The 13,526-nt window shown below is 45.2% G+C and overlaps 1 protein-coding gene across 1 annotated transcript in view; it reads right to left on the reverse strand.

Moving 5' to 3' along the window:
• The window catches only part of GRIN3A (glutamate ionotropic receptor NMDA type subunit 3A), a 104,644-nt gene that overhangs the window by 26,172 nt on the left and 64,946 nt on the right, over positions 1 to 13,526 (reverse strand). Inside the window, 2 exon segments of the mRNA XM_082204598.1 lie at positions 4,455 to 4,570; positions 5,361 to 5,506. Of these exon segments, the coding sequence (XP_082060724.1) occupies positions 4,455 to 4,570; positions 5,361 to 5,506 (262 nt within the window).

Consider the following 13,526-nt stretch of genomic DNA (forward strand, 5'->3'; position numbering starts at 1 on the left):
TGCCTATTAAGTGGGTGAATTCACAAACAACTCTGCAAGTTGCCAGCGGGAGATTGCTAATTGCTTGTATAATCACCCTTTTTAGCACATGCAAATTCATGACTATTTGCGGCAGAAGAGTAGCCCACAAAGCCATGAGCACAAAGCCAAGAAGCAGCGGGAGGTCGGCAGCCCCACTGCCATGTTATACAACTAGGAAATTAGGCGACGTTGTAGTGTGTGTGTATATATATTTATATATATATGGGTATATACACATGAAACTATATTTAGCTGGTTGAGCTGGCCTGCTCTAGGGGCTTGCCCGTTCTAATCAGCTAAACACACATAGGCGGGAGGGGAAAGTCAGGCTACCGAAAGTTTAAAGTCCAGTTCTAGAGAGAGGCAGGCAGAGAACTCAAAGAAGGCTCAGAGAAAGGGAACGGCATGTTCAGGACTTGTGCACTTGGATTTGGCAACTACAGATGCACCAGGGGAGTGAAACAATGGCCCGAAGGAGCAGAGGAAACAGATCAGTTTCAATATGCAAACCAGTTCCTGGATTGCATCTCTTTGTCACACTACAGCCTGACCAGAAGAAGAAGAGAAGAAGAGTTTGGATTTGATATCCTGCTTTATCACTACCCGAAGGAGTCTCAAAGCTGCTAACATTCTCCTTTCCCTTCCTCCCCCACAACAAACACTCTGTGAGGTGAGTGAGGCTGAGAGACTTCAGAGAAGTATGACTAGCCCAAGGTCACCCAGCAGCTGCATGTGGAGGAGAGGGGAAGTGAACCTGGTTCACCAGATTACGAGTCCACCGCTCTTAACCACTATACCACACTGGCTCCCTGACCAAAAACCTGAATGCCGGGCAGATCTACAGTTGATTCGAGAGCTGCATTAACATTCTATAGGCTGTCATGCAGGCTAACAGTACACTCATTCTCTGAGTGTTGATCCTTATGTCACCAAAACACCACCATCAACAGACAAGAGGAAGGTACCAGCAGAGTGCATGGGTGAGGAATCCCAAGGTTGGTAAAAAGCAAAAAGCAAAACCCTTGGGGTTTTTGGGGGGGACCCCTTAGGTAGGAAATTGCAGAACAGCTAAATGAGGACATGCTCCGTGGCCACAAAACACTGGATAGTTCAAATACAGAGACCCTCCAAGTGTCCCTATTTTCCAGGGACAGTTCTGGATTTTACAGAAGCCACCCTAGTTTCTGATTAGACCCCAGAATGTCCCACTTTTCCTTAGGAGGTCCTTATTTTCATCAGAGAAATGTTGGAGGGTGTGGAGTTATGCGACCCCTGAGCCAAGGAGATATACAACCTTTTGAAGACATCAGGAGGCAGTCCTGTATAGGAAAGGTGTGTGTACACACACACACACACACACACACACACACACACACACACACACAATGTTTGATGTTTTATTATATTTTTGTATATGTTGGAAGCCACTGGGTTGAGGCAACCCAGCCAGATGGATGGGGTATAATAATAATAATAATAATAATAATAATAATAATAATAATAGCAATAATAGCAGCAACATCCCTCTTTTCACCAGAAAAATGTTGGAGGGTATGTAACATTTCTGCTTTTATCTGTGGAAAAAATGGAGGGTAAGTGACTGGTGCTGAGTGCCTGTGACTGCTGCATGCAAGCCATGAATCTAAAGGACATTTAAAACACACCCCAAGGATTCTTTGAGTTATCAAATGTGTGGTGCGTTTGCAGCCAAGGGCTGGGGGACCTCTGACTCTGCAGATGCCATCGATCTACAGCTCCTCTCATCCCTGACCACTGGCCATGCTGAATACAGCTGATAAGAGTTCCCCAGCCCTGGCTTAAGCCTTGCAATACGAGCTTTCAAGGGATTCGGTAATCTGAGACAGCAGCTACCATGTCATTATTCATCCACAGCAACGGAGAGTTTAAAATGGCTTTTCAAACTGTCAGCTTGGACCGCAGCACCGCCAAAGTCTTTAAAATGGCAGTGCTTGTGTTACAGATAGAACCACTCGACTTCTCTTGGCTTCATTTAGCACATCAAGTGGCAGATAGTGTGCTTGGTCCAGCTCAGAGGTCGATGGATGTGCAGTTTGATAGATTGTTGCAGAAAGCGGGGGACGGGAAATGGGGAAAGGGCATGAATCACGTCCAGCTTGGATCGTTCTTCCCAGGAGAGTGAAGAAGCCCAAAGTCTAACGGCTCCTATTATGGTCCATGGTGGTTATGTAACTGTTGCTGGTCCTTCAAGCCATTCTTTTGAGTTTCCTTCATGTCAGCCTCAAGGAAGCACAGCGGTGGAAGAGGCAGAGGAAGAAAATGAGCCACTTAACTCAAAACACCCATTTGGTTGAAAAGTCAATACGTCTGTTTGGAACACGTATTAGGGGAACCCAATTTAGGGTGCAGTTGTGCACCAACAGCACCAGTGAAACCAGGACTCTAAGTCATGAACTACTGGAATTTTAGCAAGCGCCTTCAGTTGCAATCCTGTACCACACACATTTACTTGGAGTAAATCCAATTGAACTCACCGAGACTTCTGAGTAGACATGTGTTGGATTGAGCTGTTTTGTCATTTAGTGCCCAAACAGACAAACCCCAAAAACCTGATTATAAAAGAAGTGAGATGTACTGGAAATGATGGAAGTGATTGATGTTGTGACAAATATCATTGATGGTTAAGATGGCAGGCAGCCTGAAATAATCCCAGAGAGGAAAACATACAACAGCAGCATAGTCTCATGTCTATTCAGAAGTAATCCCCGTTGAGTTCAATGGAACTTACTTCCAGGTAAGTGAGTTAAGGATTTCAGCCAAGACGGCTTTGGCTTGCATCTAATGTTAGCATAGATCCACCAAAATCCAATGTAGCACAGATCCACTGAGATTAAATGATATTTTTAAATTTGGTCCATTCAGTTCAATGGGTCCGCTCTGAGTATACAGCCCTTTGATTCCAGAGGCTGAATTGATGGCTCATTACACAGCCCCAAGACTTACTGCTTTTCATGCTACATCCTGGGCTGTCGCTAATAATAGTAATAATAATAATAATAATAATAATAATAATAATAATAATAATTTATTATTTATACCCCGCCCATCTGGCTGGGCCCCCCCAGCCACTCTTGGCGGCTTCCATAAAAACCAAAAATACAATAAAATATCACACGTTAAAAACTTCCCTGAACAGGGCTGCCTTAAGATGTCTCCTGAATGTCAGGTAGTTGTTTATCGCCTTGACATCTGCTGGAAGGGCGTTCCACAGGGCGGGCGCCACTACCGAGAAGGCCCTCTGCCTGGTTCCCTGTAGCTTTGCTTCTTGCAATGAGGGAACCGCCAGAAGGCCCTCGGCGCTGGACCTCAGCGTCCGGGCAGAATGATGGGGATGGAGACGCTCCTTCAGGTATACTGGACTGAGGCCGTTTAGGGCTTTAAAGGTCAGCACCAACACTTTGAATTGTGCTCGGAAACGTACTGGGAGCCAATGCAGGTCTTTCAAGACCGGTGTTATATGGTCTCGGCGGCCGCTCCCAGTCACCAGTCTAGCTGCCGCATTCTGGATTAGTTGTAGTTTCCGAGTCACCTTCAAAGGTAGCCCCACGTAGAGTGCTTATTTATTTATTTGCATTTAAAACTTTAAATGATTGCTATTCTTGTACTGTTTTCAATATTGAAATGCTTCAGTTTTTATTATTGTAAGTTGTCTGGTGGGCTTGTGTAAAAGAGAGAGAATCATAGAATTGTAGAGTTGGAAGGGACCATGAGGCTCATCTAGTCTAACTGCTTGCAATGCAGGAATATTTTGCCCAATGTGGGGATCAAACCCCCAACCCTGGGATTAAGAGTCTCATGCTCTACTGACTGTTAGGCTTCGGGGAATTGGCTTCCTCCCCCGTGGCCGTAAATGAGCAGATCAACAAAAGGGAATTCTTACCAGTTTGTTTCTTTGATAAACACAGCGAAGGACAAAAGAAAGCAACTAACCAGAATGGTGGTGCTCCCAATTAAGGTCTCTCTCCTCTCCATCCCTATTAATCCACTTTGCTCCCACATTTTGTAATCTGATCTTGTACCCTCTGTGCTTTCTGTTCTGACACTCTCTGAGTTCTCCAGGACTGGGGAAGGGGGTGGATACTATCCAGAGACTATGAATCTGTTAACTCTCTCTTTCCCAGTGCTTCTTCTCCAACTGTTGCCCATTCAATATCCCCCAGCTTCTGCCTTCTGAACTATGCCCCTCTGCAAACCATTGTTCCAAATCTATACTGTCCTTCTGCTCCTGGGAAGATCCAGGATCAGGGGGAGGGGGTGGCTCCCACTATTCTTCCTAAGTGCAGCTCTCCTCTGGGGTAGCACACTGACTGAGCTACCCCAGTTAGCTGGATGTATGTATAAGTAATAAGGAATAACTGAGTGCCCATACACATTTGTAGAAAGATATTTCCTACCTTCAATAGCAAATGGTTTCCCCACTGTCAAAAGTTTGCAGTCGGCATCTATTGACACTTCATAATCCAGGAGCGCTTTGTCCATGATGAAGGCATCTAGTTTCTCTGGATCATGCCTGTAAGTCAAAGCATAAAACCACCACCACCGAGGAAAAAATCACTTGATAAGGAACAAGAAGCTATTCCACTGTATTCATCTGCAGAGGCCTTATTGTTTCTGGATGGAAATTCTGGATCTATTTTAGCTAATCCTCAGGAAGCCTTTAACATAAACAATGTACAAAATCAAACAGAAATCTAATTTATAAGTCAATAAACACAAATGCTTGATGCTGATGTCAGAACACATAGTAGTCAATCGATTTATTTATCTGATTTTTTGGTGTGTGTGTTTTTAAAAAAACACACCTCTACGAATTGAAACTAAGTTGGTTTATAAATGCTTAAAAATGCATTTTATCTAAAATATAATTAAAAATAACCAGAGATTATTTTAAAGGGAATGGGTAATATATATATTTTTAAAAAACAATTAAAGGTTGTCTGGAAGGATTCCCTAAATAAAAATGATTTGATGGGTCCAGAAGGCTAAAAATATATTGGCCACAACAAACCTGTAGTTAAGAATTTCAGTGGGAAATATTTAAAGGCATGTATAATTCATTACAATTGATGGAGCTTTCAAGTACTTAACTTTGACTTTGAGTTCATAGAGCATTGTACAGACTTCTCTGGTGGCTTAGCTTTGATGGTTTTTAGTAATCTCTGCCAATTTACACAGGCTAAGCATCTAGGTGGAACTGAGCCAAACGGTGGCAATTAAGTCAGTCTATAGGAAACCTACCAGATCCCAAAGGTCCACCTCGAGATACAGTATCTTTATGTGAAATTGCAATGTGCACTTACTTCAGGTATTCCACTCCATCGGGAGTTGCAGGCACATTGAATCTTTTCATGTACTCGTGCATGTCTGGAAAGCTTTGCTTGAAATAATCTTCCGCACTGCTTTCTCGCACAGTTCCAAAGCGAAACCCTTGTGAAGGGTGGTGCAGCTAAGGAAAAACGCGGAAACATTTTTTTTTCAAAAAAGATGAAGGAATATGTATTATGATTTCTATGTCCAGGGCAGCTGTCTACCAGCTCTATCTGGTACGCAGACTGAGACCCTACCTGCCTGCAGACTGTCTCGCCAGAGTGGTGCATGCTCTGGTTATCTCCCGCTTGGACTATTGTAACGTGCTCTATGTGGGGCTACCTTTGAAGGTGACCCAGAAACTGCAACTAATCCAGAATGCAGCAGCTAGACTGGTGACTGGGAGCGGCCACCAAAACCACATAAAACTGGTCTTGAAAGACTTACTTTGGCTCCCAGTATGTTTCTGAGCACAATTCAAAGTGTTGGTGCTGACCTTTAAAGCCCCTAAACGGCCTCAGCCCAGTATACCTGAAGGAGCGTCTCCACCCCCATCGTTCTGCCCAGACACTGAGGTCCAGCTCTGAGGGCCTTTTGCCAGTTCCCTCACTGTGAGAAGTGATGTTACAGGGAACCGGGCAGAGGGCCTTCTTGGTAGTGGCACCCGCCTTGTAGAACACCCTCCCATCAGGGCGTATAAATAATAAATTATTATTATTTCATTCATGGGTGAGGAACCTCTGGCCTTTATTATGCTGTTGGACACCAACTCCCACCAGTCCTAGCTAGTTTGTCTAACCATCTGGCATGATGGGTCCTGTAGTCATAGAATCATATTATCATATAACTGTAAAGTTGGATGGGACCACTAGGGTCATCTAGTCCAACCCCCTGCAATGCAGGAAACTTTAGCCCAGCGTGGGGCTCAAACCCATAACTCTGCTATTAAGAGTCTTATGCTCTACCTACTGAGCTATGTACTTGGCCCATAAACATCTGTAGGGACCCCAGGTACCTCAACATCATTTAGTTCCTCTAGCTTCTCAGGCCTTTGAGCATCTCAGCCACATTAACAGATGAAGATCACAACTTCTGTGCTTAGGGGGTTAAGTGCTTAGAGCCTTAAGATGTCTGTGATAATTGCCTGAGTTGTGTGATGGGCTGCACAGTCACTGTGGGATCATTCTCCTGATCTAGGATTCCAACATCCTCCCAATTGAGAGAACTGTATGCTTATGCTTTGCTTTCCATTCTCTTCCTTGTACATTTTATTTATTTATTAACTTTATTTCTTGCCCTTCTTCCCAAAAGAGCCCAGGACACTAAATGATAAAACAATGGAAGTATCGAAAAACAATTTCATTACAGACGCAGACTGTTTTGCGGAGGTTTTTTAAAAATCAACCTTGGAGGTAAGCCTGGAGGCAGGCAGGCGCTTTGAAAGCTCAGTCAATACTCAGAATTTAGCTATACAGATGCAAATAAAATGTTTTGTTTTGTAAGGTGCATTCTACAAATGTGACACTAGAGGGCGATGGTGAGCTATGAAAAAAATTCAATATATTTTTCAAAACTTTTTTTTTTTAAAAAAGCATTTTCACAGCGTTTTTTAAAATACGTGTCTAGATTCTACCTCAGTCAACATATTGTTTCAACAGAGGAGCCAGATCAGAGTTAGCTTCTTTTATAGGAACAGCTGCAAACTTTGGGTGTCACCTGTCCTCTGTTCAGCAGGTAGCTGCAATACCATTCTCTGTCCATTTATGGTGGTGGCGCTAAAATACAGCAGAGACCAGATGCGCTATCATTTGGCAAGTTTATATTGTGGCACAGACTGTAAAGTATCTGAATGACAAAACACCAGTTGCAAAGAATAAAGTATTCTTTTAAATAACTATTATGCCAAATTTTCCTACAGTTAACAAGAGAAAGCCATGGTCTTTAGAATGTTCAGTATCTCCCCCTCCCATTCTCTCATACAGTTCAACCAGTTTTCAGATTTTAGATACAGAAGGTGCCAATATATATGCACCCCAATATACTGCATTGTTGTATGTTTTCCCCCCTAATGTCTTCACTTTCCCGCACACTTTCCCCCTAATATATGCAATTTTGTGAACAGGGTTTTGTTGGAGAATTGGATTGCAAAATTCAAAAAAGTGTGAACTTCAAAAGACAGCTATATTTTAGTTCGCATATTATTTCAGAAAGTGTGAATTTGATAGATTCAAAATCTCCCTTTCCCCCGAATTTTAAATCAAATTGCACATGCGAAATTCAAAACGGAATTGTGTGACTGTAAAATTTTGCAACAATATTCCATGTTTTTGAGTACCTTAGACTTGATGGAATCTCTTGATAGTTTCCTCAAGCATAAAATATGAATCTCAGCTGTCAAATGCTACAGACCATTGCACATTAAATACCAAATACCATTTCAGGCCAACTACCAAATTCAAGAAGATATGAAATACCGTTGCATTCCAACATATTAATGATTCAGTTGCAACACATGGGAAAAAAAGGAATTTTATGTCAAACTACTGAATGCAATTATCAAATATTGTAATAAAATATCAAACAGGGAAATTCAATACTTTCATATTTCAGGTACAAGTATCACTTGTTCAGCAAATGTTCAGCAAACATTTGAATATTCAGAGAATATGTTTTGCGAAAATTCATTTCCACAAGAACTCTTCTCTGTGGCCAAAGTCCCTCAGGAGAAATGGGACTGATTTGGGAGACCAGGCATACTTCACTACAGAGCTACTTCACATTACCTCATCTTTTCTCAATGTTTTTTTTGATCATAAATAAGACAGGGAAAAGCTTGTGAGGAGAATGCTTAAGTCTCCTTCTCCTTAATGCTCAATGTCATTTAGTGCCATTTGGAAAATAGACCTGTGCCACCATCAGGCTAGTTGTGGGCCTATTTCTGTCTTTTCACTATGCTTGCGGTCATTATTACATCAAAACACCTCTGCTGCTCCTTAACTGAGTGACGTGATTCCTGAGTTTCAGATACAGTGGTACCTCGGGTTACATGCGCTTCAGGTTACAGACTCCGCTAACCCAGAAATAGTGCTTCAGGTTAAGAACTTTGCTTCAGGATGAGAACAGAAATTGTGCTCCGGCGGCGCAGCAGCAGCAGGAGGCCCCATTAGCTAAAGTGGTGCTTCAGGTTAAGAAAAGTTTCAGGTTAAGTATGGACCTCCGGAACGAATTAAGTACTTAACCCGAGGCATGCACACGAAAGCTCATACCAAGAACTAACTTAGTTGGTCTTTAAGGTGCTACTGGAAGGAATTTTTTTATTCTGGTATATGAAGCCTTCCCTATAATTTTGAAGGATAATGTCACCAAGACACCTTAAATTCTGCAATGCTTCACCAGCCAGCCATTTTTAAAAAAGGAAATGTGTGAAGTGTTTATTCCTTTATTGTAAATGGAGCTTTATGCTGCAAGCCTTTATATGTCTACTCAGAAGTAAGTCACACTGTATTCAATGGTGCTTGTTGTTGTTATTTAGTCATTTAGTAGTGTCCGACTCTTCGTGACCCCATGGACCAGAGCACACCAGACTCTGGTGCTTACTCCCAGGTAACTGGGTAACAGAACTAAGTCCCACTGAGTTCATTCTCACAGTTACTTCTTCTTCTTCTTCTTCTTCTTCTTCTTCTTCTTCTTCTTCTTCTTCTTCTTCTTCTCCTCCTCCTCCTCCTCCTCCTCCTCCTCCTCCTCCTCCCTACTACTATTACTATTATACCTTTTTCACTGGCAGGGGCCCAAACTTACAGCCAAATTTTTATTTCATTGCATTTATCTATGTAAGGTGTTGTACATGATCCCTTCCCTTACACAACCATCTTTCTTTACAACAATCCTGTGAGGTAGGATTGGCAGAGATCTCATAATTGGATCAAGGTGACAGATTTCTATGTGTACAATACGTCTATGTGTCTGTCAAGATCTAACACAGGAGAAGCTTCCTGATGTAGAATAGAAACGCCTCTCTTTTTATTGGAGAAATGTTGGAGCGTATCATCTAAAGGCAGCTCTGCAGCTTTAGATAACAGAAATGCATCCCAGAAATTAGCTATTTCCCCATTTAATTTGCAGTTGAGCCAAACAGAAAGTTGAATAATTGCCCCATAAACGCAGCGGGGGGGGGAATAGCTGGCACCAATGCTTTATTGGGGGACGTACAGCGCACTCTCTCACGCGCTTGGCAAAGGCTGCTTTCATTGCAGTCATGTGCTCACTGATTCACTCTGATTAAATCTCTCTGAACTAAAAGGCTGCAGATTCATCTCCAGCTCTGTGACACAGCCGGTCTTGCAAAAATGCAGATAGGGCGCCCAAGGCTGCTGTAAAAGTCAGCGACATTAGCACGCACGGCTGTCAGGAATGGAGGCCCCGGCTAGCCCAGAAATCACTTTTCCTAGCATCTGTAGCAGAGCTCTTTCCAAGCAGTAATCCAAATGGGTCCTTACTTTAAAATTTGATCTTGTTTTTGCCTCAGGGATTTCTGAGGTCCGGTTCTTAATAGCTTTGTTGTTGCCACCTGGAACGCCACTGCACGAGGAAAGATATATGTGACAGTTTTACCACACCACTGCACCTGATGCTGTAAAAAAAATATTGTTACTGCTGTGTGGGATGATAGAGAATTTTGGGAATGACATGTAGCCAGAGAGGCTCATGGGATGCCCATACAGATGTGGTGATTTTCATCTCTTGCATCTATCTCTTGCAACTATAGAGGCTTCTTCTCAAAAGAAAGGTTTACAACGTGTGGTGCTGCTTCCACAGGGCTGTCAGGAAATTGGCTCTTGACTATGATGGCAATTGGAAATGGGAATGATGGGCAGTGACTCTGAAAGACTCCCCAAATGGCTGAGCACCTCGCCCCCCCAAGCTAAGCATGGTACAGTGGTGCCTCGCAAGACGAAAAGAATCCGTTCTGTGATTCTCTTCGTCCAGCGGTTTTTTCGTCTTGCGAAGCAAGCCCATTGACAGATTAGCGAATTAGCGCTATTAGTGGCTTTTAGCGGCTTATCTGCTGATCGGATCAGCTGATAAGCAGCTTAGTGGCTTAGAAAAAGGGGGGGGAGGGAAAAAACCCCGCAGGAACTCGCAAGACATTGTCGTCTTGCGAAGCAAGCCCATAGGAGATTCGTTTTGCGAAGCACCTCCAAAACAGAAAACTCTTTCGTCTAGCGAGTTTTCCATCTTGCGAGGCATTCGTCTTGCGGGGCACCACTGTATTCATGTTGTAGTCAAGGCTAATTCACAATGTACATTATAATATATGGTTGCCATATTTCTAGAAGTAAAATACAGGACACAAAGCTTTTTTTTTGGGGGGGAGACGGGTAACTCAAAGTTGTTGAGCATTTTGGAGGAAGAGCTTTGCCATAGAGTTAGTAGCTCAGAGCAGCTGAACTCAAGCCTTTTTCAGGGTGTGAGGAAGGGAAGGAAAATAATCCTTTTTGAAATCCTGGAGGGCGGCTGCAGGACCAGGGCCGGATTTAGGTTTGCTGAGGCCCTAAGCTACTGAAGGTCATGGGGCCCTTTATATGTCCAGCTGTCCTTTGTCAACAATAAATTGTTGCTTTTTTGTGTTGAATATATGCTATATGGTAATTTATGGACCTAATAGGTATCTAAAGCTATTTGCACATGCAGAATGTAGGCACCTTATATATATCGAAATGAGCAAACCTGTGATATTCTAGGGAGCAGGCTAGCAGGTGGGGCCCATTACTTACACCACAGGAGCCTACACAACACAAAACACTATTGCTGTATGTATGTATGTATGTATGTATGTATGTATGCTCATGGGTAGGCAAATTAAGGCCCGGGGGCTGGTTCCAGCCCAATCGCCTTCTCAATCTGGCCTGCAGATGGTCTGGGAATCAGTATGTTTTTACATGAGTAGAATGTGTGCTTTTATTTAAAATGCATCTCTGGGTTATTTGTGGGGCATAGGAATCTGTTCATTTCCCCCAAAAAATATAGTCCGCCCCCAAGGTCTGAGGGGCAGTGGACTGGCCCCCTGCTGAAAAAGTTTGCTGACCCCTGGTGTAGCTGGTCCTCGACTCGGTGCAAGGCAGCTTCCAATGTTCCCTGTGGATGGTGCTGCTGTCCTTAAGCAGCAGGTCCTGAAGTCTGAGGCTCATCGCTGTAGGATTTGTTGATCCAAAGAGCTCCCAGTGCCCTCCTAATCCTTCTTGACAGTTCCTGAATGTACATCATCATCAGCTGTCAGATTACATATCTACATAGAGAATGGCAGGAGATGACAAAGAGCAATTTCACTTTTAATATTTTAGGGCCAAATTAGACGAGGGGTGAAAATGCATGTATAGTGGTACCTTGGCTTAAGTACTTAATTCGTTCCAGAGGTCCGTTCTTAACCTGAAACTGTTCTCTCTTTTTTTGAATTTTTTATTAGGAATTTAAACAGAACATATTGTCAAGGCTGCTACCAGGTCCCAGCTCACATAGGACCACGCCACACAGCGTCCACTTTAAAAGAGTCTTTATTGAGTTACAGGTTTCATTTCCGAACTGCAGCGTGCAGCTCTACACCTTCTGCCCTAGGTCGGCGAAGACCCATCTGAGTCCCCGCCTCTTGCACACCAGCTTAATACCCTAGCCTTGCTCCACCTCCTTCGCCTCTCCCTACGTCTCTGGGTCCTTCTGCCCCCCTGGGACTCCTCCCTTCTACTCTCCTCTGACGCTGACCCCCCTGATCCTTCCGCTTCCTTTCGGCGGGCTTTGGGACCTGGCTCACTCTCCGGGCTGCTTACTGCTCCAGCTTCCGCTGCATTTGAACTTGGCACGCGCGCCCAACTCTCTACTTTCCTCTTGACCGTTGCCTCGCTCTCTGAGGAGGGCGTGACCACCCCTGACTCGTGCCCTCCCTCCTGCTGACGGCCTCCGGAACCCGATGCCTGGCTGCCTTCCTCCCTGCTGCTCTCAGTCTTGAGCGTGGGTCCCGACTTCCAGCTGCTGCTCTCTGAATCTCCTCTGTTCCCTTCCTCCTGGGGTGTCCCCCCGGATCCCCCCCTTGCTCTGCTCACTGGGGCTCCCTTTTGGGAGTCCTCTGACTCACTGCTTAGGCTTGGAGATCTCGGGTCGTCATCATCACTCATTCTCCCTTCGGCTTCCTCCCCCTCGCTCTCTGTTTCCACCCTTCTCTGCGTCTCTGCTTCTGAACCCCTGACATCCATCCCCCCCTCGAAGCCCCCCCTTCCCCCCTCCCCGCTGTCAGGTGTGGGTGCTGGGTGCTCCATCATCATGGGAGGGAATGCTGGATACAGGTCGCTCCCCGTGGGTGGCCGCCAACTGAAGACCTCCGAGTCTTCCCCCTCGCGGCCGTCGACGTTGACTTGTTGCTCTTCCATCTCTGTACCGCCGTGCTCGAACCCGAGGTCCTCCCCGAACACGTCCATGTCAGTCTCTGCGTCGGTCGCTCGACCTGGCATCTCCAGCCACTTCCTGCGCCATTGCTCCTCTGGTCGATCGTCCCACCAATACGAGTTGCCTGATGCCGAACCTGCCGGTGAACCTTCTGGGGAACGGGTGCTCCGTGCGGGTTCCCCTTCTGAGTCGAATCCATGGAACGTGCTGGAAGAAAGTGTGGGTGTGAACAACCAGTCGTCGAAGAAGCTCGCTGGCATGGGTTTGTGTGGGAAGAGGGCATGAAACTCGTCCTTGAGCAGGGGTTCCTCCAAAGCGTAGTCTGGTACCCAGCTATTGGCGCTGGCCCGGGTGCCCTCTCTGGCTAAGAGGTATTCGACTCCCCCTTCCCCCCATCTGGAGTCCAAAATCTCCGTGACCTCGTTGATGTGGTCCTGGTGCTTCACCCCCCGCGTCTCCGTCCGTTCCCGGAGCGGACTTGGCGCCGTCCCTGGCTCCTGGAACCTGTGAGGTGCCTTGTAGGGAGTGAGCACCGACCTGTGGAACACCGGATGCATTCTGGAACCCTCCGGCAGCGCCAGTCGGAAGGCTACCGGGTTGATCTGCGCTTCGACTTGGTACGGACCGATCTGCTTGTGCCCCAACTTCTTCTTGGCAAGTGACCTGGTCGGCACTGCGTGGGCTGCCAACCAGACCCAGTCTCCCACTTGGATCACTTCGCCAAC

This window comes from Podarcis vaucheri, assembly GCF_965113315.1.
Source record: "Podarcis vaucheri genome assembly, chromosome: 17".
Classification (NCBI taxonomy): domain Eukaryota; kingdom Metazoa; phylum Chordata; class Lepidosauria; order Squamata; family Lacertidae; genus Podarcis; species Podarcis vaucheri.